General features: G+C 37.6%; 1 protein-coding gene across 2 annotated transcripts in view; it reads left to right on the top strand.

Moving 5' to 3' along the window:
• LOC127802753 (endoribonuclease Dicer homolog 1) overlaps window positions 1-27,018 on the top strand; it is an 80,656-nt gene that overhangs the window by 26,813 nt on the left and 26,825 nt on the right. For both annotated transcript variants that reach the window (XM_052338759.1, XM_052338760.1), the window contains exons 2-5: window positions 3,361-3,474; window positions 4,472-4,682; window positions 4,879-5,273; window positions 5,354-5,582. In XM_052338759.1, coding sequence (XP_052194719.1) covers window positions 3,361-3,474; window positions 4,472-4,682; window positions 4,879-5,273; window positions 5,354-5,582 — 949 coding nt within the window. The remainder of the gene's footprint in view (window positions 1-3,360; window positions 3,475-4,471; window positions 4,683-4,878; window positions 5,274-5,353; window positions 5,583-27,018) is intronic.

The following is a 27,018-nucleotide window of genomic DNA, read 5'->3' as shown; positions in this document are numbered from 1 at the left end:
AAAGCCATGATCAACCAAGAAGTATGTGGGGTAACTTTCATAGGGATCACATCACTCCATATAGAAACCTCATAATTACCAATATAAAAGGTAAGAAGGCATCTTTGAGTTACCAGAATTGTACTGCCGTCAATCCTATCAACTTTGTATGTTTTAGGATGGGATTCAACCCGAAGTTTGAGGTTCAAAAGTGGGTGTTGAAACAACATTATACAATGTCCTCCATCCATAGTTGTGAAAGGCGCACCTCATGCGCAAGGGGCGCCAGCCCCTGTGCCTTAGGCCCCCCAAGGCAAGGCGGCCTTAAAGAGCATGTGCCTAATCTATTGAGGCACGCTCCTTAGCAGAGGTGGGAGGCACGTAGGAGGCACACCTCTCATATCTTTAATATATATATTTTTTAAAAAAAAGTAAAAAACACAACCCTAAATACCTAATGGAGACAGACTCAAAGCCCTAAAAGCCTCTCTTCCTTCTTGCGACACCAGAGAGCAATTTAAACTTCTTCTTCCGACAAGATTGGTCGGCCGGTGATGGAAAAGGACCAGCTATCACCAAAAATGGTCCCCCTCTTTCTTTTTTTTCTTCTATCTCGATTCTCCCTCCCTCTCTCTCTTTGATTTTTTCTTCTTAAAAATTAAAGATTATCACTATTATTAAGGGGAAATGTTGTCGGGTTTTTTTTTCACCGTTTCTTTTTTTTTTTTCTTCAATATTTTGCCTTTTACAACTATGGGTATTAGTTCCTCTTGAGTTTTTATTTTTATTTTTTCAAAATTATACATTTTAATTTTCAAGTTTCTTTTTATAATCAAAATTTTATAATCTTCTTCTTAGTTAAAGATTAGTACTCTTCAAACACTTAGAGATGAGGAGGAAGATATTGATTTTGAAGAAGAATATGAAGAAAAGGAAGACCTTTGGAAGTGACCAACATAATTTAGATGCGATCAAGATCATCTTATGATTGATGTTGGATGTTATTAGTGTTGTGTTTATTTGATTTTTTTTTTTGTTTGATTATGAATTGTTTATGTTTGAATTTGATGATGAACACTTGTTAATTTATTATATATTTTTTATTTTTTTAATTTGCCTATATTTTATTAAATTATATTTTTTTCTCTATGCACCTCGCCTTTGCCTGATGCACGCCCCACCTTGCACCTTGCGCCTTGGGCTCGAGGACCCCTTTGTGCCTTAGTGTGCCTTACACCTTTGATAACTATGCCTCCATCAATATTAAACTTCTTAGCTTGATCTATGAAAAAACTAGCAGAAAAATTGAAGTGTGCTTCTAATCTTCTTTTTCTATTTTAGGGACTGCAAGTATCCTTCTAATAACAGAAAGAAGTGATGTATCTGGCAGATCCCGTTGATCTGACAGGGTTCTCTCACCAAATGGGGAGAATTTGGGGAAGAATGAGGGGGGAATTTAGCAGAACTGTAGGGATAGTCAGAAGAACAGAAAGTGAGGGAGGGAAAGAGAGAGAGAGAGAGAGAGAGAGAGAGAGAGAGAGAGAGAGAGAGAGTGAATTTGGAGGGGGGGGAATCAGAAATATTTCACATGTGTTCATTCATGCCCTTGAATTATGCTAGATTAGTCATATATACCGATCCATATAGCAGTGATTTGGTGTCAATAGGGCTGCCAAATATTCAAATCAAGTACAACAGAAGGCTGCTGCCTTCTAGGTACAACTGCTGGTTACTTCTAAGTACAACCGGTTGAATCCAAACTAACAACAAGTACAAACAAAAAAATATTTTATTATCTATTACTACCATACCCTTAGGGACATGACAGTATCTAACTCTTCTTGTTCCAACCTAAATCAATTTCACTACCTTCTTTTTCTTGTTGTTGCTTCATAATCTTGAACGTCATCTCATTGCATTGATAATCGATTAATTTTCCCCTTATAGGGTATTCTGTACAAGTTGACATATTTCAGTCCAAGGTTCTGATACCAAATTGATGTAGGACAGGTTTGGTGTTCTGAGAATACCTAGTGATTGAAGGCCTGGTTATGGTTTGAAGGCTAGGAAAATTTTTAGAAAAGCTAGGTTTGGGTAGGGTAATGTAGAGGTGAAATGTGGCTCAGAAGATGAGATTTGGGGCTGAGAACTGGGCTGGAGGTAGGGTTATGAGAAAATGGAATTGAAAGATTGTGGGGGAAAGAGAGAGAGAGAGAGAGGGGGGGGGGGGGGGGGGGGGGAGAAAGGGATCTTCTAGGCTTCACACCTCGGGGTAGAATTGCATCACTGAATTCAAAGAAAGCATCAATGCTTCGAGAAAACTGAAATTGTTCATTCGCTAATGCAAAAGAAAGGTTAGAATAGTATTTATAGAATTCTAGTAATCCTATTCCTACAAGGAGGATAATAGGATTAGGATTTTTTTTCCTAATTGGAAAAACAAATTGGAAATCCTTCTTCTTCCTGTTAGGAAGCTAAACAAAATAGAAATCCTTCATTTTTCCTATTAGGAGAGTAACCAAAATCAAAAACTATTAATAATAGGACTAGGAAAATACTATAAATAAAGCCCTAGCACATAACTAGAGTTATCAGAAGAGACTTTAGGAAACCTTATGTAAAATGATCAAACTTAAGCCTAGCAAAGCTTCTGGGAGGGCTTTTCTTCATAAAAAGCATCCCAAATCAATGCTTGGGCCTTGAGCCAATTTTAAGACACTTCTTTTGTTTCTTCAAAGGTTGCTTCCAACGTCCTCCATCAAGGGTTTGTAACAAAAGAAGTAGAGGACCAAAAAACTTGGTGAAAAACCCGTAAATTTATGGGATATAATTGCCTTGCAGAAGATGTGACAATGAATAGAGATTATTGGAGAGCTAGAATTCATATAGCTGAGGTCATCTAGTGGGATTAAGATTCATGATATATTGTTATTGATTTAATTAAATGATTGCATGTGAATTTTCTAATTTATATGTTTATTGTTGGGAAATTTAGATATGAATAATTGAATATACTTTCTGAATAAAAATGAAATAGTTAACATAAACAAATTTTGCCGTCTTCTATCAGTACTGGTAAGAGCACAGTCAAATAATGTTGAAATCATATCAGTTCATGTTGACAAAAAATAAGATAATTACTGATCTTTACATTTTATTATAAGGAAAAAATTTGAACTCATTTCTTATCTTCATTTTTCTGACCGATATATATGTAAATATTTATTTTCGGCTGTGTTCTGATTTTTCAACAGAAAATTTGTTTTACACAGTTTAGCTTATGCATGCAATTCATAATTTTGTCATTATCATACGATTCACTATTTGATCATTATCATATGTTACATATAGGCTTAACATTGCATCTTTTGACAATTTCAGCAAGCAGAAGTAATTCGTGAGCGAACTGGTTACCAAGTAGGCCATTACTGTGGTGAAATGGGCCAAGATTTCTGGGATGCTCGGAGGTGGCAACGTGAGTTTGAAATGAAGCAGGTATCCTTAATGTTTCGGCACATGGTTGCACTCATATCTAGATTTATAGACTGTAATTTGTCATTAGTTATCCAATGGAGCAGAATCATGTACTCTGGCTTTCCCGGAGCCATGTATATATTACTGGTTGAGCCTTGTATGCATGCATAATATGTATTATAGTTATTTTGTTACATATCTGATAAATTTGATCTGTAATGATATTATTACTTATTACATTATAATAATTTGATGATTATCATCATTGAATTTAATTTGAAATAATACATTTTTAAAGTATTTATACTTTATTGTCTATATTTTATGTCATTATTCATTGATGGGTAACAGGCATTTTGCACCTCATTTCGCTAAACAGACAAAAGTTGAGATTGAATGGGATTAATCCAACTTTTTGCTAACAAATAAATTTAGTCCTAAGAATAATAGTCCTAGTACTGTACAATATTGGGGATTAATTCTTGTCTCAATGCATCCCATCTCTCAAATTAAACATCCTTAATGGGTAAATATGGGCTAGTGGACAGACTTGATATGGCAATAATATGGCAATAATATGGTAGTAGCCAATTTACTATGGAACGGTCTATTTTGAGGGATTTTCTTTAAATTTGGCTAATGCAAAACCAATCTCGGAGTTCTAGCTGTAAGTGAATTTAAAAAATGTCTCTTCTTTTCAGTAAGCTCAGTACTTCAGCCATTGTCTTTTGATTGTTAATCAGCTCACCAAGAATGGAATGATCTCATGGCTAATCCAAGCATGTAAGAACTAAGAGTAGGTTTCTAGCTCAGAACAGCTCCTCGTTCACAGAATCAGTACTTGGGGGTTTTCATCCAGATCTAAGTTTCATCCAGATCTAAGGGAAATTAGGTTGCTATGGTTAAAGGGAAAAATATTAAAAAAAAATTGAAGGTTTTTGCATTCAGTTGCAAACTATGGCTTTGTGAATGAGTACTTACTAATCTCAACTCCCTTACCTCTTTGCTTTGGCTGCAGGTTCTAGTGATGACTGCTCAAATACTGTTGAACATTCTGAGACACAGCATAATAAAGATGGAAGCTATCAATCTACTTATCCTGGATGAATGTCATCATGCTGTGAAGAAACATCCGTATTCTCTAGTTATGTCCGAGTTTTATCACACAACGTCTAAGGAGAAAAGGCCATCAGTTTTTGGAATGACAGCATCTCCTGTTAACTTAAAGGGTATTCACCCAAACTCTTGGCATTACTTTTCTTTTTAGACTGGGAATTATTGAAATGTGCTTGTTTTTAAGAATTTATTGTAGTGTTTTCCATTGTTCAATATCCTTTTTGACAAGTTAGTTAAATTTCTAATAGCATTGTGTTTTTGCTGCTTCCATGTGTTGATCAATCATGTTGTTGCTCATGATTAATGCAGGTGTTTCTAGCCAGGTGGATTGTGCAATAAAGATTCGTAATCTTGAAAGTAAACTGGACTCTGTAGTTTGTACAATCAAAGATCGTAAGGAGCTGGAGAAGCATGTCCCGATGCCCTCAGAAATTGTGGTGGAGTATGACAAAGCTGCTAGTTTGTGGTCCCTACACGAACAAATTAAACAAATGGAGTTGGCAGTAGAAGAAGCTGCTCAATCTAGTTCTAGAAGAAGTAAGTGGCAATTTATGGGAGCAAGAGATGCTGGAAGCAAGGAAGAGCTGCGACAAGTTTATGGTGTGTCTGAAAGAACAGAAAGTGATGGTGCTGCTAATCTAATCCAGAAGTTGAGGGCTATTAACTACGCACTTGGTGAACTAGGACAGTGGTGTGCATACAAGGTGCAGCATATTCCAAAAATGTCTTGATCAACTAGACAGTTGTTAGTAGATTGATTTTCTGAGCCTCATTTATTTTGCAGGTTGCTCATGCTTTTTTGACAGCTTTACAAAATGATGAGAGGGCGACCTACCAGCTTGACGTCAAGTTTCAAGAATCATACTTGAGTAAAGTTGTCAACCTCTTGCAATGTCAATTGTCAGAAGGAGCTGTTTCAGAAAATAACACTAAATTGCCTGCATATGATGGCATTACACAAGAGAGAAGTGACCTTGATGAAATAGAAGAGGGGGAGCTTCCTGACAGTCATGGTGAGTACTTGTATATACTATTTATTTAAGTAAAATTAAATGCTTCTGGATGCAAACTAGCGTAGGTGGTATAAGATGTCTCAGGAGTTTCTTCATGGATTCCTTGAACTGTAATTGCAAAAATTAACTTTCCTATTTGATTATATATCTTCTTTGTCCTCTTATTGTTGTTCATCCATTTCTGAAAATGTGACTTTAAAAGTAGTTTATTTATGAGTTTACTACTATGTATCAGGTATGTTCTTGGTATATGCACATAGGTGTTGTGTTTTGCAAACAAGTTACTGTAGCATGAATTGTCCTGCAAAAGTTCAATCTGAAGGATGCATATTTTGCTGGCAATGCATAATATCAATGATGGTAAATTGATGTACAAAAAGAGTTCTGTTGAGGGGTGTGAATCTTATGTTTTTCTGTTAAATTAAGAATCACAATGTCTTTGAGAAACTATACAATGGAGGACAAACAAAAAGGAGTGTCCATTCTCAGCCAGAATATAAAGTAGAAATTAAGTTGCTCTTCAAATATGAAAAACAAAAGACTAAACTAAAATCTCCAGTGTCAAAAGTTCTCCTGTTTCTTTCTCATCAAATAAACTAAATGGACATAGGAATAGCCATCCATGGACCTCTCTGTCATGGGCTAGCAACTGCTCCTCCAAGATCCCATTGACTCCACCATTGAGCTAACATTTCCATTGTATTCCCAAGTTGGAAAACATAAAACTTCAAACCTTCCAAGAAACCTGGCAATGCTACATGGTCCACTTACTCACTACTTCTGCTACACAGGTAGCAACAATCAAACAGTACCTGCTCATGCCTTGTCACATTATAAATAATAAATATGATTTTGAGAGCAGCTCCTTGCACAAAGAAGGAAACTCTGTTTGGGAGGCTTGTTTTCCATGTGGCTTTCCAATGGAAGTTTGAAAAGCCCTCACGACAGACGGGCCATAAGTACAAACAGTGATGGTGCTGTTGTTGTTGGGCTCCATAACCATCTATGCTAGGATTGCATTGAAACCAATTAAGAAAAGCTGGTGATGAGTCAATTTTTTATTTTTTTTTCATGAAAAGCCACCTAAATCATGTGGACTAGACCACTCCACTAGGGGTGATAGCAAGCATGGCTAGGCCCATGAAAGCACCACTGATCCTGCTAAAAACACCCCTATTCAAGCATGCTTAGAAGAGTGAGGGCTCCAGGGTTTTGAGGTTGGAAGTATGAAGGGTACAACCTCAAACCTCAAAAAATGGTTTGACTAAGATAAATATGAAAGGGAAAAGAGAATCCCTTCCCTCAAACCTCTAGAAGTCCTAAAGAAAGCTATCGGGATTTGCAATAATAAGGGTTTAACAACCTAATAGTATGTAGAAAATATTTAGGAGAAAGGAAATTCTCTACTACTTCATTTGTGCATGGGATGTATGTATATACATACGAGTACAAGACATCTACCTCCTATAGAAGTCTACTCTATTTACAAGATATCTAAGTTTATTTAAAATACAAACTATCTCTATATTTTAGGAATATAATTTAAACTGAATTACATAAACTGAATTATCCTTTATCTCTAACTTCCCTAAGATTTCGGATCCTTATCTTGCACCATTCTCGGCCTGTTCGCCTCCCGATCTCTTAATTCCACACTCCCCCTCAAGTTGGGCTGAATATATTATTTAGGCCAAGTTTGCAGCTTAACTCATCAAATATTCTTCTTGGTAGAGCCTTAGTGAGAATGTTAGCTACTTGACTGTTAGTGGGAGTGTAGCTTAACTTGAATGCCCCTTCTATCTTCTCTTTGATGAAATGCCTGTCAATCTCCACATGTTTTGTTCGGTCATGATGAATCGGATTTTTTGCAATATTAATAGCCGATTGGTTATCACACAATACTTGTACTGGCTCGGTCATAGGTATTTGTAGTTCTTGAAGTAGCCTTCTTAGCCATATTCCTCAACAAAATCCTTGAGCCATAGCTCTAAGCTCAGCCTGCGCACTACTTCTAGAGACAACAGATTGTTTCTTGTTGCGCCAAGTAACTAGATTTCTCCATACAAAAGGACAATATCCAGAGGTTGATTTTCTATCTAGGATTGATCGGGCCCAATCAACATCACTATAGATTTTTATCCCTCAGTCTATCTTTTTCCTGAACATTAATCCCTTGCCTATAGTTAATATTTAAGTACCTTAAGATTCAATAAACTGCTTCCAAATGCTCTTCTTTGGGATCATTCATGAATTGACTTATGCTCACATAAAAGCCAATATCCGTTCTAGTATGTGACAAATAAAGGAGTTTTTCCACCAACCTTTGATATCTCCCTTTGTCAACTGGCATGCTTTCTTTGCCATTGTCTAATTTTGTCGTAGATTCCATTGGAGTATCTATAGGTTTGCAACCCAACATCCCTATCTCATTTAAGAGATCTAGGATATACTTTCTTTGGGAGACTGAAATCCCTTCTTTGGACCTTGCAACTTCCATGCCTAAGAAGTATCTTAGAATTTTGAGATTTTTAATCTCAAATTCCTTTGCAAGTACTTCTTTGAGATTTTTGATTTGGGATACACTCTGATGGTATTTAGCTTTGTCACATGGGCAAATGTTTCTTGGTAATCGATACCATAGGATTGGGTGAATCCCTTTGCTACTAGTCTGGCTTTAAACCTGTCAATCCTTTAATTCTCCCTGTATTTTATTGTAAAAACCCATTTGCAGTCCATATGATTCTTTTCGGGAGGTAAACCAGTGATATCCCATTATCATTTTTTTTTCCAAAGCTTTGATTTCCTCAAGGACAACCTCCCTCCATTTAGGATGTTGGAAAGCCTCTTGAATAGTGTTGGGAATCTGCACTTTATCCACATTTAAAACAAATGTGCTGAATTTGGGTGAGAGACCCTTGTATGAGATATAGTTCTGTATAGGATGTGTGCATGATCTTACTCGCCTTTCTTAAGGTAATGGACCAATGCAAATCCTCATCATCAATAGAAGTAGTATTAGAATCCTTAGCAGTAGCTGTATTCCTTCCCCTTATTATCACTGGATCTAAATTTGGGTCAGCTTCTTGATTAGTCCTAGGGTATGTTTGGTCCTCACTTTCCTTATGTTTAGACTGTCTCCGAGAATAAACATGAAATTCCTTGGTAGGAGGAGGAGAATGGATGATTTTGGAATTGGAATTTGATTCCTCAGGCTACTAGTTAATGGCAAGGAGTTGGTTATCAGTAGGGAGAGATAGAATATCCCAAAACCGGTATTCTGAAGTGTTATTTTGATTGTTTTGAGCAGTCTCTCCTTGAATATTAGATTTGGGATAATATGGATGATGTTTAGAAAAGATTACATCCATAGAGGTGAAGAATTTCTGAAGCTTGGGAGAGTTGCATTTGTAACCTTTTTGATGGACTTAGGATCAAGCTTTCTTCTAAGGTGGTTGTGAACATGAACAAATGCACAACCACCAAAAATTTTTAGAGGAATTTGTGAAAGAATCTGAGTGTGAGGAAAGGACGTTAGGAGAAGTTGACTAGGAGTTTGATGTTTTAGGATGCTTGAGGGTATTCTATTTATAAGGTATGTGGCCATAAGGATAGCCTCACCCCAAAAATGTTTGGGAACTATAAACTAGGTACTTCTTTATTTCTTATATATCATAATATGTTGATTCTCTTTTCTCTTTATAGAGGAAGAGAATAATACAAAAGGAAAGAGGAATATACACAAAATATACATAGCTTCTAAAAATACAAAGAATATTCTATATCCAAAACTACTTCTATTTCTACACTCCCCCTCAAGATGGCTTGAAGATATCTTCCATGGCAAGCTTGCTCACAAGTTTTTCAAACTGAATTTTGTGTAATCCTTTTGTAAGAATATAAGCCACTTGGTCAACTGTTGGAATGTAGGGCATACAAATTACTCTATTATCAATTTTTTCCTTGATAAATTGTTTATCCATCTCTACATGCTTTGTCCTGTCATGGAGAACTGGATTATGAACAATAGATATTGCAACTTTATTATCACAGTAAACTTTAGCTAGTAGGGAAGTGGAGACCCTCAAGTCTGATAGAAGCCTCTTTATCCACATGACCTCACAAATACCATGGGCAACTGCACGAAATTCAGGTTCAACACTGCTTCTAGCCACCACATTTTATTTCTTACTCCAAGTAACAAGATTGCCTCCCACAAAGGTGCAGTACCCTGATGTAGATCTTCTGTTAGTTACATTGCCTGCCCAGTCTGCATCTGTATAAGCCTCTATATGAAGGTGTCCACATTTTTTAAAAAGTAGACCCTTCTCAGGGGTTCCCTTTAAGTATCGTAGAATTCTGTAGGTGGTTTCAAAATGTTGTGAACCAGGTGAGTGCATAAATTGACTTAGAACACTTACAACAAAGGCTATGTCTGGTCGAGTATGGATAGATAGATAAGTCTACCCACAAGCCTTTGATATTTCTTCCTTTCTACCATATTCTTGGCCTCAATAGGTTGAAGTTTTAAGTTGGATTCAATGAGAGTTTCAGCAACCTTACACCCAAGCATTTTTGTTTCATTGAGTAAGTCCAGAATATACTTACATTGGTTAACAAAGATCCCCTCCTTAGATCTTGCAAACTCCATCCCAAGAAAATACTTTAGAGGACCCAAGTCCTTGATCTCGAACTCATGAGCTAATCTCCTCTTAAGCTCTTCAATCTCTCCCTTGTTATCACCAATCATTATTATATCATCCATATAGACAATTAAGATTGCTTTCTTACCGTCACTAGCATGTTTGAAGAACAGTGTGTGATCTACTTGACTCTGAATATAGCCATAGCTTTTCACCGCCTTTCCAAATCTTTCAAACCATGCTCTTGGAGACTGTTTTAGACCATACAAGGATTTTTTTAAACGACATACCTTGTTTGTACCAAGCCTTTTCTCAAATCCTGGTGGGAGATCCATAAACACTTCTTATTCTAAATCACCATTTAGGAAGGCATTCTTTACATCAAATTGGTGAAGTGGCTAATCGAAATTCACTGTAAGGGAGAGGAGAACTCGAATTGAGTTTATTTTAGCTACTGGAGCTAATGTTTCTTGATAGTTGATGCTGTATGTTTGGGTGAATCCCTTAGCAACCAGCCTTGCTTTGTGTTTTTCTATGCTCCCATCTGCCTTACATTTTATAGTAAATACCCACTTACAGTCTACCGTTGTTTTGCCTTCTGGTTTGTTCACAATCTCCCAAATTCCATTCTTTCTAAAAGCACTCATTTTCTCCTGGACTGCTAACTTCCAATCTGGGTCACCAAGGGCATCTTGAATTGTTCTTGGGACATGCAGGTTAGAAATATTTGAAAGAAAGGGCTTATGATAATTAGACAATTTTTGGTATGATAGGTATTTGGCAATTGGGTGTTTGGTACAAGATCTCACTCCTTTCCTAGTAGCAATAGGGATATCAAGATCGGACACGTCAAATGAAGAATAATCTGAGGGAGTGAGTTTAGAGTTACCATGAGAAGAAGAAATATTGTTAGAAGGCCCATCATTCGGAGACGTCGATTATTCAATTGTTAGAGGAATATTTGGAGTATTTTTCAGGGTTTGCTTTCTTGTATAAAACTGAAGCTCCGGTTTTGAAATATTTTGATCTGTTTGTGGTAATTCTCTCCCTGGTTCTAATCACATCATGCTAGGCACCTGTGAACCACACACCCCCTGTTCCACAACGTTTGGAACATTTAGATCCTTGATTTGTTTATCAGAGTGGATGGGAGTACCAATCATGGTAGGACGAGGGTCATAGAGTTTTAAAGAATTATCCTTCTCAACATTAGAATTCAAAAAATTATCTTCTTTCTCAATATGCTCCCCCTGAAGATGATTTGTGGTAAAGTCGGGTTGAATTTCGAGAAAAGACACATCCATACTGATATAAGTTTTTTTGGTGACAGGATTAAAGCATTTGTACCCTTTCTTATTTGGTGCATAGCCCAGAAAGACATATTTTTCAGCTGTGGGACCCAATTTGGAATGAAATATTTGAGGAACATAAACGAAGCAAGTGCATTCAAAAACTTTTAAGGGTAACTCAGAATATATACGACATAGAGGAAAGAGTTGTTTTAAAGAGTGTAAGGGAGTTTGAAATTGTAGAACACTAAGTGGGCATACGATTGATGAGATAGGAAGTAGTTAAAATTGCATCACCCTAGAGATATTTAGGGACATTCATAGAAAACATGATGGAACTGAATATTTTTTCCATATGATTGAAGCTTAGATTGTATTTTTTTTTTCTTTTTCTTTTAAAAAAACCCTCAAAGATTTATTAAAATATTCAGTTCCATTATCAGATCGAAAAATACATATTTTTGTGTTAATTTGAGCTTCAATCATATGGAAAAAATCCTTGAAAGTTCTAGACACATTTGATTTTTTTGCAAGTAAGTAAATCCAACAAACTCGAGTATGATCATCAATAAAAGTAACAAACCATTTTTTGCCAGACAAAGTAGAGACCTTAGAAGGGCCGCAAACATCACTATGTATTAAATAGAATGGTTTTGAAGGACAATAGGGTTTTGGATGAAATTTAACACAATGATCTTTGGATAAATGATAACTCTCGCATTTAAACATAGAAGGATCCACTCCTTTAAACAACATAGGAAGTAAATATTTCAAGTAAGAAAAACTGGGATGGCCTAGCCTAAGATGCCATTGCATTATTTGATTAGAAACAGAAGTAGAACTAGTACCATTCAGCTCGTGAGCTTTTTTATTGCACAAGACATCCCCATTCAAATAGTAGAGTCCGTTTATTTCTCTAGCACTGTCAATCGTCTTCCCTGAGTTCTGGGCCTGAAAAATGCAATACAACAAACAACATATCCAGCCTTTATCCCACTATGTGGGGTCGGCTACATGAATTCTAGACTTCCATGTATTTCTGTCTTTTGTCATATCCTCATTTAGATCCATATATTTCATATCAAATTTTAATGTCTCTCCCAAAGTCTTCTTGGGTCTACCTCTACCTCTTTTTGTGACTAATTGTTCCATTTCATCAACTCTCCTCACAGGAGCATCTCTTAGTCTCCTTCTCACATGACCAAACCATCTTAGTCTAGTCTCTCTCATCTTCTCCTCAATTGGCACTACTCCTACCTTATTACGAATAACTTCATTTCTAATTTTATCCTTTCTTGTATGTCCGCACATCCATCTTAACATCCTCATCTCCGCTACACTCGTCTTTTGCTTATGCTGGTATTTGACTGTCCAACATTCTGAACCATACAGCAAGACTGGTCTTATAGCTGTCCTATAAAATTTTCCTTTCAATTTTAATGGGATTTTACCATCACATAACACTCCCGATGCATTTCTCCATTTTAGCCAACCTGCCTTAATTCTATGTGCGACATCCTCGTGAATTTCTCCATCTTTTTGAATCACTGATCCCAAATATCGAAAATGGTCTTTTATTTGTAAGATTTGGTCTTCTAATTTTAACATCATCCACTCTTGCATTTTTACTAAATTTGCATTCTATATATTCTGTTTTCTTTCTACTTAATTTAAATCCCTTAGATTCTAAATTGTTTCTCCGCAACTCAAGCTTAGTGTTCACTCCTTCTTTTGTTTCATCCACCAACACTATGTCGTCTGCAAATAGCATACACCATGGCACATCTGTCTGAATATCTTTAGTGAGTTCATCCATTACTAGGGCAAATAATTATGGACTTAGTGCAGAACCTTGATGCAGTCCTATTGTAGTTGTAAATGGTTCAGTATCCCCTCTGCATGTTCTGACTCGTCTCTACACCATGATACATGTCCTTAAGGGCTTGTATATAGGCTATTTTGACTCATTTCTTCTCTAAAACCCTCCATAATACTTCTCTAGGGACCTTATCATAGGCCTTTTCTAGATCTATAAACACCATATGTAGGTCCTTTTGATGATCTAGATACCTTTCCATTAGACGCCTCAGTAAATATATAGCTTCCATTGTTGACCTACCAGGCATGAAACCAAACTGATTTTCTGACACCTTTGTTTTCTTTCTGAGCCTCTGCTCTATTACTCTCTCCCAGAGTTTCATGGTATGACTCATTAACTTAATTCCTCCATAATTTTCACAGTTTTGAACATCTCCTTTGTTCTTGTATATAAGAACCAAAGTACTCTTCCTCCACTCATCTGGCATCTTTTTTGATTTAAGGATGGCGTTAAATAGTTGCGTTAGCCAGGAGATGCCCTCTTCTCCTTAAAAAAGATAACACGATAGTTAGAGTCTTTGGAGAGTTTACTAACAGATAGAAGATTGCAGGCAAGTTTAGGAACATGGAGTACTGATTGAAGATCAATACTATCCGAGAGTTTAACAAGACCTTTACCTGCAATAGGTGAAAGACTACCATCGGCTATTCTTATTTTTTCATTACTAGCACAAGGAATATATGAGTTGAATAGATGCGATAAACCAGTCATATGATCAGATGCTCTTAGATCAATGATCCATGGAACAGATTGAAATGAACTAGACAAGGCAAAGGAATTTCTACTTAAATAGGCCAATGAACAATTGGGTGTAGTAGGGGACAGATTAGGCTTTAGCAGTCGCAGATTAGGCTTTAGCAAACATTATCAGACCAGTAGGTTGGGATCGCTTTGATCTAGGCTTCCAATTAGTTGGTTTGCCATGAAGTACTCAACAGGTCTCCCGAGTATGGCGTGGTTTATTGCAATGATCACACCAAACATGAGGCTTTTCTTCCTCCTTTCGTTGACCCACAATATGCCGTCCACCAGCATTAGCATTAGCAGTCACAAGCGCCATATTTTCAGATAGCCCACTTTCACCACTCTTCTTCTTGCCCAACATAATCAGTTTTCGGCTTTCTTCACGCCAAACTTCAGAAAAAGCTTCACTTAGAGACGGGAGTGGATTTCTACCAACGATCCTTCCACGAACTTCATCATACTCAACATTGAGTCTAGTGAGAAACTTAAATACCCGATTAACATCGACCATTTTCTGATAATGTTTGCAATCGTCTGTGTTTTTCCACTCATATGTGTTGAAGAGATCCAAGTCCTGCCATATACGCTTTAAAGAATTAAAGTATATGGTGATAATATCACTACCTTGTCGAATCTCACCAAGCTTCAAGTTGAGCTCGTAGATTTGCGATTGATTCCCCAAATCGGAATACATGGCAGTGACTTCATCCTATAGTTCCTTTGCTGTAGAGAAACACATATAATTCAAACTTTTCTCTTCCTCCATGGAGTTTACAAGCCACTTCATCACCATTGAATTCTCAGCATCCCACATGTCATACAGTGGGTCTTTACTGTCTGGGGCTAATGTGGCGCCAGTTAAATAACCAATCTTTCCCTGACCTCGAATGTACTTACGAACAAATTGCGACCAACATAGGAAATTGGTACCATTGAGATGAATGGTCGTAATTTGTACCGGATGTGAGTCGGAGGAGATTCGGGAAACTCAAAATTGGTCTTGAGAGGACTGGGATTGTTGGGTCAGAGTGACTGAAGATTTAGAATCGGTCATGGTGGATGAACAATTAGATCAGGATATTGCACTGCGTGGTGGCAACAGAACAATCAGATCTGGACACACCAGTAACCCACGGATCTGGTCCTAGTAGTGACTCACAGATCTGGGCGCACCAGAAGTGACCCACGTATCTGGGCGCACCAGTAGTGATTCACATCGGGTTCACCACTTGTCTGGGCGCTTGGATCTAGGTGCTTCAGAGGATGGAAGCGACTCTGATGCGCGACCAGGGGCGGCTCACGAACGGTGACCAGGGATGGTGCTGAACGGTGGATGGGAGCGGATCTGATGCACGGACAGAGGCAGCTTTTGATTCGCGATGCTGAGGCAACAAGAGCAGCAACAGGTCCGGCGAATGGAGGCCGACCTTCGCAAGGGGCTAGGAGGCCGCGACCGTTCCAAAGTTGGGAATCCCACTGGTGAACATCGGCGACCGTGGTGGCGGCAGTGATAGGGATGTCGGATCACAGAGGCGGCGGTCAGTGTAAGGGCGGCGGCGGTGGCCTGAGGATTGAGCGATGACTGGCAACCGGTGTAAGGGTGGCGGCAGATGTTGGGTATAGCAGAGGAATAGGAGAAGTTAGGGTTTCACAGTGGACGACTGTGATTTAATCCTTAATTCCTGCTTTGGTACCATATAAACTAGGTACTTCTCTATTTCTTATATATCATAATATGTTGATTCTCTTTTCTCCTTATAGAGGAAGAGAATAACACAAGAGGAAAGAGGAATATACACAGAATATACATAGCTTCTAAAAATACAAAGAATATTCTATATCCAAAACTACTTCTATTTCTACAGGAACATTAGTAGAAAACAATAAGGATCTTGCCACTTCTAATAGGTGTCGGTTCTTCCGATCAGTAACCCCATTTTGTTGAGGGGTATCAACACATGAACTTTGATGTATAATACTTTGTTGGGAGAGATAATGGCAAAGAATATAATTGAAGTATTCTTTGCCATCATCAGTCCCTAGGATCTGAATTTTGGCATTAAATTGATGTTGTACCATTGAAAGAAAGGTTTGGAAAATAGGACCAACTTCAGATTTATCTTTCATAAGAAACACCCAAGTGAAGCTAGTATGTTCATCAATAAAGGATATGAACAACGAGCCCTTGTAATGTTTTTAATCCTCGAAGGCCCCCACACATCACTATGAATCAAAGAAAAAGGGTAAGATGGAGTATAGGTCTGACTATGATAAGTGTTTTGAACATCTTTAGAGAATTGATAGATTTCACATTGCAACATATGTGGGTCTTGATTCTCATATAATGAGGGAAACAATTTTCGGAGGTAAACAAAATGAGGATGTCCTAGTCTATAGTGCCATAACATAATTGCACTATTATTGTTAAAATGAAAATTAGAGAGACAAACAGAGAGTTTAATAGGGGAACCATTGTTGAAATGAGCAAGCTTATTGCTGGAAGTAGTCCCTTAAAGGATGTAGAGTCTCGAACATGTCTCAGTACTGCCAATCGTCTTCCCCAAAATCCGATCCTGAAATTCACACTAATTTTGTGAGAATTTAACCACACAATCATGTTCAACAAGCAACTTACTAACTGATAATAGGTTGCAGTCTAGATTTGGCACCAAGAGTACAAAATTTAAGGTAAGGTTTGTAGATATAGTCAATAAACCTATTCCAACCACCTTTGATAGTGAGCCATCATGAATTCTTACTATCCAATCTTGCTTGCATGGTTGAAATCTAGTTAGTAGATTAGTATCTCTAGTCATATGATTTGAAGCCCCTAAATCAACAACCCATACAACAGAAAAATTACTCTTAGCAGTCAAGGCATGGAAGTTGTTACCTTTATGGGCTATAGAACCGGATGCCAATGTAGGAGACTGAGAAATTTGTGTCTTGCCAAACATATTTTGAAGCCATTCCATTTGTTCTTTGCTAAATAGGTTGGGTGATGGGGCTGTTGTGGTTTCCTCTGTGGAGAGTAAGGTACCTCTACTCTTCCTTTCATGGGCGGACTTCCAATCAGGTGGCTTCCCATGGATTTCCTAGCAAGTGTCCTTAGTGTGGCATGTCTTGGGACAGTGGTCACACCAAGATGCCCCTTCTTTAGTTTAGCTGAAGTTTGATGGCTTCCCCAGGTGATTAAAGCTTATTGCTCCAAGGTCGGGTTTGTAGGCTTCAACATGACTTTCATCCAGCTTTCCTCCCTTCGAACTTCTGGAAATGCTTCTCTAAGACTTGGCAGAGGCTTTGTACCAAGGATTCTCCCTCTTACTCCATCTAGGTTTTTGTTCAAACCTATGTGAAACTTGTATAGTCTCTTCTTTTCCACAATCTGCTTATACCTTGCTGAATCATCTGTACACCTCCATTGGATAGTGTCATACTTATCCAATTGAAGTCAATACTTGTTTAGGGACTTAAAATATTGTGTAACATGAAAATCTCCTTACTTTAGATCATCAAGTATGCTCTCTATCTCAAATAATTCAGAGGTATTCTCAATATGTGAGTAGACTTCCCTAGCAGCCATCCAAATCTCTTGTGCGGAGTCATAAAGAAGAAAATTTTCACCTATTTCATTTGTCATAGAGTTGATGAGCCAAGATATCACCATATTATTTTTGGACTTCCATGCTTTGAATCCTGGTTTTGCTTCTCTCGGTTTGGTTGTGGCTCCTGTTAAGTAATTATCTTTTCCCTTGTCGCATATAAACATCAACACTGATTGTGATCATTGCAAATAGTTCTGACCATTTAGTTTGTGCCCTATAATGGTGAACATGTTGTTGTCAATGGTTCCAGGGTTGCTGTTTGGTAGGGGAATGATCTCGGAGGGTTGACTGCTTCTGCCTATCATTGTGAATCACAGCAAGATTGGCAGATACGGGTAAAAGGAGGTTGGATTATGCTGCGGCTAATCCCTTAGGGTTTGATAATAGGAAAAAAAATCTTGCTCTAATACCATGTAAAAAATATTTAGGAGAAAGGAAATTCTCTTCTACTTCATTCGTGCATAGGATGTACGTATATACATATGAGCATTGTTAGAATCTTACGATTCACGATTCGAATCATACGATTCGACTTGATTCATATAGAAATCGAGTCGAATCTATAGGGTGAATCTAAAATCCCTTAGAATTGTACGATTCACGATTCGAATCGTACGATTTGGCTCGATTCATATAGAAGTCGAGTTGAATTTATAGGGTGAATCGAAAATCCCTTAAAATCAACTATGAATCGGACGAATCGACCGTGAATCGCATGAATAGCACGATTCGTCCAATTTGTGCGACTTTGTCTGCATGTGCGCTTTAATCAAATATTTGTTCTATTTGGCTATCTTTGAAAACAAAGAAGATGATGAAAATGATGAAGATGGTGATGCTCTTGAACTTGAAGATGAAGATTATTGATAACTAGTGAAGATTATGGACAATGGAGTTTATTAGTAACCTTATAATTGTAGGTTTTTTTTTTTTTTTTTCTAACTTGTTATTTTGAAAGTGGTTTGGTTTGGTGTAATTTGAATTTAAAGCCAACATGAATATACTTTTGCCTTTTGGTATAATTTTAAACTTAGCAAATATATTTAGAAGTTTATTTATCTATTTATATTTAAAAGAATTGATCATGGTGGGTACATTATTTATTTTCTATGGATATATATTATTTATAGTTGAAATTGAGAATGTGTACCGAATCTTACGATTCGATTCGATTCTCGATTCATGATTCATAAAATAAGAATTTCGATTCTCGATTCGAATCTCGATTTAACAACTATGCATATGAGTACAAGACATCTACCTCCTATAGAAGTCTACTCTATTTACAAGATATCGAAGTTTATTTAAAATACAAACTAGCTATCTCTAAATTTTAGGAATATAATTTAAACTGAATTATCCTTTATCTCTAACTTCTAACTTCCTTAAGATTTTGGATCCTTATCTTGCACCATTCTCGGCCCACTGGACTCCCTATCTCTTAATTCAACATAGTAGAAATTCAAAATCGAATCTATTCAATTCGTTTGGACCGTAAACCTATCTTGTTCAAGACAAGCATAAGGATTTAAACCTATCTTGTTCGAGACAAGCATAAGGACTTTGACATATTTATCCCGCCAAAGTGGGATAAATTTGTCCCACCTTCCCCCCAAGTATAAAATAATCCCACTTGGGTGGGATTAAAAGTTTGCACCGTCTGGATATTTTTGCCCCTGATATAAAGCACAGAACAACTCATTTTATAGATTAATGCTGAGTTTATCTTTTCATCATCTCCCTCATTTCATCTTCTCCTGACGCTCAGGCCTGAAAAATTGGCTGGGATAAAAATTGGAATAAAGCAAAAGAACACTTGAACTCCACTGTTACATGGAACACTTCTACTGCTACTTCACAAACACCCTGCTCCATTGAAACTCTACTGCTACTTATAATTATTGTAGTCCAACGCAACATTTCGAATCCTTGAGGATGATATATGTATATATTTAGTATATATGTATGTAATTCCCCCAAAGTCCAAGCTTTTTTCACACATACACAAATATGTCACAAACAAACTAATGCACTACGCGCACGTACACATATATACATATATCACAACCTGACCAAAGTGAAACAATTCCTGTTTCAGTACCTATTAAACCCACAAACCAATATCAAAAGACCACTACCAGCCGAGAACTGAGCTTTTAAAATGACAATAACACAATTCAATAACAATGAGACAAATCAGAAATGAAGGAAGCAGGGGAGGATTAATCAACAAGAAGCAACAGGGGGATGCTTGCTGGGTTGGTCTCACAGCTGAGAGGAGATGGGTTTGTGCTGTAATGAATGCCATCAAATCTAACTCACCCCCCATATATAACCTTCAGTTTTAGCTTTGACCAAGAAGTCACCTTTGCTACTTCCAAATAGGTGGCATTACCTTGTTTGTTTCCAGCTCCACAAGTGATGAGGATTTTGGGATTGAAGGCAAATTCTCTCAAACCTCCAATCCTAGCTTGGGCAGTATAAACAAAGTACATCTCTCCAACCTGGTCTCTTGCCATTACCAAATGCTTACCTTCTCTATTCTCTTCACAACAAACCGCCAACTTCCATTCTCTAGTATAGATACATCTTTGAGTCCTAGTTTCAATGGGGTGGATGACACTTTCTAGAACTCTGCAAATCTACAGCATTTCATTTGCTGCCAGCTCCAAGGATCTTTTCACTCTTGTTAGAGTTTGCCTAAGATTAGTCTTATGGCTCGGAAGAATATAAAGGACAAGAGAGAATAAGCCGTTGAAGATCGTTATCTAAGGGTAGTTAGGTGTTTGTAACGGTAACTACCAAATAAGGTAACTACTGGTTAGTTAGGTATTTTCTCCTTGTAACTCTCACCTCTATGGTCTATAAATAGAGGGTCGGGTTTTTCATTATATCTTGTGATTGTGTATTGCTAGAGAGAAAAGCCTTAGTCTTTGTAATCTCAGTGAGGATAGCTTGGTCATAGAGCTGTGAGTGCAATGCATTGTATCGTTCCTATTGTTTCAAGATAGTGAAAGCCATAAGCCCTGTGATCAGTTTGGATGTAGGATTCACCAGTTCAAAGGTGATTCAAACCAGGATAAATTTGATGTCCCTTGTGTGTGTTGTTGTTGTATTTTGTTCTTATTCTTGTTCTGTCTTTACCGTGAGTGTTAAGTGTCTTTCTTGAGGGTTGAGTGCGAGTGTGTGACGTGAGTTTGTTCAACAATTTGGTATTAGAGCCTTGTTCTCCACATTCAAGAAGTCAAGAATTTACTCAAGGTAAAGAGACACGACTCAATTCAAAACTATGGCGTCATCTTCATCCACCTCAAGACATGACATTGAGAAGTTTGACGGGCAAAATGACTTTGCCCTATGGAAGATGAAGATGCGTGCCCTCCTTGACAATCTTGGCCTTGAGGAAGCATTAGAGGGAGAAGCCAAGATGCCTAAGACATATACACTAGAACAGAAGAAGGAGATCCTAAAGAAGGCCTGCAACACGTTGATCCTTAGTCTTGGCGACAAGGTGTTGAGGGTTTCCAAAATGAAGACGGCTACGGAGATTTGGCTCAAGTTGGAGAGCCTGTACATGACAAAGTCACTATCTAGTCGCTTATACATAAAGGCAAGATTTTTCACTTTCAAAATGAATGATGGCCAAAAGCTTCAAGATCATATAGATGAGTTTAACAACCTTTGCTTAGATCTTGAAAACATAGAGGTAAAATATGAAGATAAAGACAAGGCATTGGTCTTGCTTCATTCCTTACCTAGATCATATGAGCCCTTTGTAGACATCCTAAAACATGGTAACATGGTAGAGACTGTAATTGGCTTGCCACACAATTGGCAATAAATCCGCCTACCAGACTATTTGCCTCATCCTCTTCCACCTCTATTCATATAACCACCTCCTCTTTGACCCAAACCATCTCTATTGTTCACAAAATTACTAGCACCTCTTTCTATATATGTAGTCATATTGACTTGCATAGATGAAAGTGTAAATGAATCAAAATTAATTGTCGATTGTGGTAAATTCTTAGAGGCTAGTCTTTGTTTGTGCATTAACAACAAGTACTGCACTTTCTCAAGATCTATTTCATCCATTTGGTAATTAATTAGGTTCACCATTGTTTCATAATCATGACCTAATCCCATAGTTATTAAAGGCGCGCCTAGGCGCAAGGCGCCTTAAGGCGCCAGTTTGGCGCCTCGCCTGGGCTGAGGCGAGGCGGTTTCTGCAAGGCGCGCCGCCTTGTAAGGTGAGGCGCTGAGGCGCGCCTAGGCGCGCCTCATGAAAATTGCGCCTGCATCCTGCCTGCATCACTTTTTTCTCTCCTCTCCAGCATCCCCTCTTCTCAGTTTCAGCATGTATACATCACTACTTATTTACATTTCTTTAGTTTAAGTAAATGTCCACATTTTCTTTTATTTATATTTTACCTTCCATTTACTTTAATACATAAATGTAAATAAGAAAGTACCCCCCATTTGGATTCAATAAAAATATCTAAAAAATCAAAATCCATAACAATAAGAAAATAGAATTTTGATTTTAGTACAAATTCAGGATTTAGCGATTTTACCACCCCCAAAATACATACATACTATTTCTTGAAAAATTCATTAAAAATCATTTTAACAACAATGAATATTAACTATCAAAATACCGGGAGTTAGTTTTTCAAAATGAAAACATTTTTTTATATGTCTCCTTATAATGCCCTAATCTTCCAGACTTAGAAAAAATGCGCTAATCTTCCAGACCTAGAAAAATAGCATTTTTCAAAATGAAAGCATTTTCTTGATTGTGGACTTGTAGTGTTTATTGATTGTGGAGAATACTAAAGCTATTCCAAAATGTCCTCCATCAACAAAACAAGAGATTGGAGAGTACATGCAAAAGAAGAAAAATAACAGGGAATCAGGGATGAGCAAAATATGGCACCGTAAGATGATGATTTTCAATTTGGTGAAGGGTATGATGATGATGATGATTAAAACTTCTTTATTGATTGTGGACTTGTAGTGTTTATATGTTTGTTTAGAACTTTGCACGATGGTTGGTACTTGTTTGAGTTTGAGACTTTAAGTTTGAACTTTGATGATGTTTCTAGTTTAGAAATTGTATGATGAATGAATTAACTTTGATGTTGTTAGTTTAGAATTTGAAGATAATGAAACATTAATGATATGCATGTGTTATTATTGATAATTTGATAGTTTTTTATGATTTTACAAGATTTTTAGTTTTTTTTCTAAAAGGTGCGCCTCGCTTCGCAAAGGCGCGCCTCGCCTCGTGCGCCTCGCGCCTCAGGCTCCAGGACCCTTTGCGCCTCGCGCCTCAGGCTCCAGGACCCTTTGCGCCTCGCGCCTTTCAGAACTATGCCTAATCCGTTAAGGATTGCAAAAGGCTCACCTATTCCGGCTAGAGAATGTCCAATTGTTTTGAGCTTAAGAATATAATCATCCAAAGGCTCACCTATCATCCAAAGGCTGACCTATTGCGGCTAGAGAATGTCCAATCGTTTTGAGCTTAAGAATATAGTCATTAATAAACAAAGAATCCTTCTTAATTGATCTTAGTTGCTGCTTTAGTTGAAAGGATTTAGCAATTGTTTGTCGTGAATATAAACTTTCAAGTGAAGACCATACCTTGGCAAATGATTCACAATGAATCACCTGACCTCTTTGTCAATTGTCAAAAAGAGTCAGCCTAGAAGCAACTAGTCCGATCGCAGCCAATTAAGGTACTCCAAGTTTACTGTCTGAGCTCTAGATTCTCTATTATTAGGATTTGCTATGTACTTCGGTGGAGGTGGAATCTTGTTAAGGAACGATAGTAAATCAAAAGCTCTGATCGTAGCTAGAACTTGCCCCTTCCAAAAGATATAATTGTTGGAATCCAATTTTATTGGAATAAAACTAAATGCCTTTGCAACCACAGCAAAATCCAACTGCGATGCAGATGATAAAGAAGAGGATGAGCTAGGTGGAAGAGAAGAGGTGGCACTAAGATCAGGATTCAAATTCATGACTTGCGTCAGTGGCTTTGATACCATGAAACAATATGCTAGGGCAAACAAGAATGGTAGGCTAGGGCACAATCGAGAGAGAAGAAACTCTCATAATTCACTAAATAAACTCAAATTGAATCAAAAAAGTATTACAAAAGCTATGCTGAGTTTATATTTATACTCAACAAGATAACCTCCTAACTACACCGCCACAATACATACAATTATTAGCTAAATTAACACAACAACTTGCAGAATAAGAAAATATAGAGAATACTTCTTCTACAAAGACACCCTATCATTAGATGATGTAATAGGGGCCCTTAATTCTAAAGAATTGTAGAACAAGGTAGAAGGGAAAAACTCTTCGGGAGATGTCCTTACTGTAAAATTCAGATAGAAGAGACCCTAGGGGAAGGGGTAGGCTAAGATCTAGGTCTAGACTTGGAAAGAAATCAATTAAATGTTATTATTGTCACGAGAAGGGTCACATTAAGAAAAATTGTCCTAAGAAGAAAAAGGATTTTCAAGATAGATGTAATTCTGATGGTGGAGTTAGTATATGTGAGTTCGGATATGATAGTGTTGATGCTCTTGTGGTTTCAGAGAAGGCTGAAAATGAGGTATGGATAATGGATTCTGGTTGTTCATACCACATGACACCAAAGAGGCATTGTTTCCTAAACTATCAAGAAATCAATGGAGGAAAAGTCCTACTAGGAAATGACCATGAATGTAAGGTGCTAGGGATAGGTGATATAAGACTTAAGATGCATGATGGCTTATGTAGAACACTGTCAGCAGTTAAGCACGTTCCAGAATTAAAGAGAAATTTAATCTCTTGGTGAACCAGACAGGAATGGCTATAACTTTAAGGGTGATGGTGGAGTCTTGAGAGTTTCTAGAGGGTCCTTGGTATTCATGAGAGCCATGTTGTACAATGGTATATACATTCTGCAAACCACCACTTTAAGTGGGGAAGCTATAGTGGTGGGAAACAAAGCTCACATGCAGGCTAGATTGTGGCATCTAAGAATGTCACACCTTAGTGAATAAGGGCTAAAAGAGCTAGCAAAACAAGGCATCCTAGGTCAAGGTCAGGTTGCAGGACTCGATAAATGTGAGTCCTGCATATATGGCAAAGCTGCCAAAGTCAAATTTAGTAGGAAGGCTATTCACTCCTTGAAGGCACCATTAGATTGCATACACTCAGATCTTTGGGGACCATCTCAAACCCTAACTCATGGAGGCTCTAGATATTTTCCTTTCTATCACTGATGATGATTCAAGGATGGTATGGGTATGTCTTAAAGTCAAAGCATCATACATTTGAGGGCTTTAAGACATGGAAGATTATGGTAGAAAACCAAAAGGGGAGAACCATTAAAACCATTAGGACCGATAATGGTTTAGAATTCTGCAATAAGAAATTTGCTCAAATGTGCAATGAGAGTGGGATAATGAGACATTTAACCATCCGTGGAAGTCCAAAACAAAAATGGTTTGGCTGAGAGGATGAATAGGACTCTATTGGAAAGAGTGAGATGTATACTATTCCATGCAAATTTGCCTAAGTCATTTTGGGGGAAAGCAATGTCAATTGTAGCACATGTGATCAATAGATCCCCACTTGCTGCTATTGAGTTTAAAACACCCTATGAAAAATGGACAGGTCACAAACCAAACCTAGATCACCTTAGAGTATTTGGTTGCTTGGCCTATGCTTATGTGAAGGAAGGCAAACTGGAACCTAGGGCAAAGAAGTTTCTGTTTATAGGTTATCCCACTGGTGTAAAATGTTATAAACTATGGAACCTAGAAATTGAAGGGCCGAGGACCATTGTTACAAGGGATGTGACATTTGATGAAGGGTCTACGATAAAGGGGGTTAATGTTGATGACCATCCAGACTTAGAAGAAAAATTCAAGTCAATAGATGTTGAGGTTCAAGGTGGAATTCTTGAAAATGACTTAGAAACTCCTCATGAACAGGATTCTGCTCATCAAGAGGAGAGTGAGGAGGAGAGTGACGGTGACTCCAATGTAGGTGACTAGCCGGATACCCAAAGGTATAATGTGGCTAGGGATAGGCAAAGGAGGAGTTGTAGTGTTGGGAAATTGCAACCGTGTAGCCTTTGATCCCGTCTGTTTTCGATCCGTAGAGACGCAAACGCGAACTCCTCTAAGTCAGTCCACACAATCGACCATTTCCATGATATCCCAAGTTGTGCTAGCAACCTTGGACGTTTTGAGAGAACAAAAATTTTCTTCTACTTTTCCATGTTTATAAGTGGCATATTTATAGAGCACAAAACCCTAATCATGCCATGACAAAACCCTAAACGTTTTAGGGCCGAACCCAAATCATATTGGGCTAGTTCTCTCCTTTAATTGTGAACTGGGCTCGTTGTGAACTGGGCTCGATCCAAGTGTGTGACCCCTTAGGTCTACCATTAGACTAGATGTAGGACCCAACTCTATTGGGCTACTTTAGGGCCCAACTTATTGGTTTAATTCAAACACATTTCATGGGTTTCTTTATTAAACTCTTTAATTAATAGTTTTAGAATTAATCAAATTAATTCTAAAATCCTTACATATCATGGTTAACGTCTAGCAACATGCCATGAATACCTAGCTAATGATGAAAAAACGCGGACCTTTTCAATTGCAATTACCATGCAGTAAAATCCTTTCATCAGTCAATGTTCCGATTGAATTTAGGGTATGGTTTTATGTCGAATCCTAACTATTCAATAACCATGTTTCCATTCCAAATTTATGACTTGATAGGTGAAATCAACGCACCTTTTGATTTTCACTTCATCTTGGCCAAGGATTTCTAGAGTCATGAAATTATTGGAATGCATTGGACATCCTCTTATCTGTATGATAAGTGACAAATTCTTTATTGACATTCATAAGCCTTCATATGTGACAAGGCCATGCCCAGTGACAGTTTGTTAACAATTCCTTTAGAATCCAAACAGCACCAAGGCGTAACCAATCAAATATAAGACTACCATGATGTCTCAAGTCTATGGACCAGTTTGCATAATTGCAACACAGGCTTAATACATTTTTTAGTCCTTAAACTAATAAAAAAAATGGCTTTAAGGATATCAACTAAAATGTGCTCACTATTCATCCCTGAACAAAATTTTTTTATACACTTTTAGTCCCTGACTTAACCAACGTTACCTGAGACGTTAACTTTGCCTTGTCACGCTGCCACGTCACTACCATGTCATCACGGCTTAATGCATTTTTTAGT

This window comes from Diospyros lotus, chromosome 5 (genome assembly GCF_014633365.1).
Source record: "Diospyros lotus cultivar Yz01 chromosome 5, ASM1463336v1, whole genome shotgun sequence".
Classification (NCBI taxonomy): domain Eukaryota; kingdom Viridiplantae; phylum Streptophyta; class Magnoliopsida; order Ericales; family Ebenaceae; genus Diospyros; species Diospyros lotus.
This window is presented reverse-complemented; position numbering and strand designations above follow the sequence as displayed.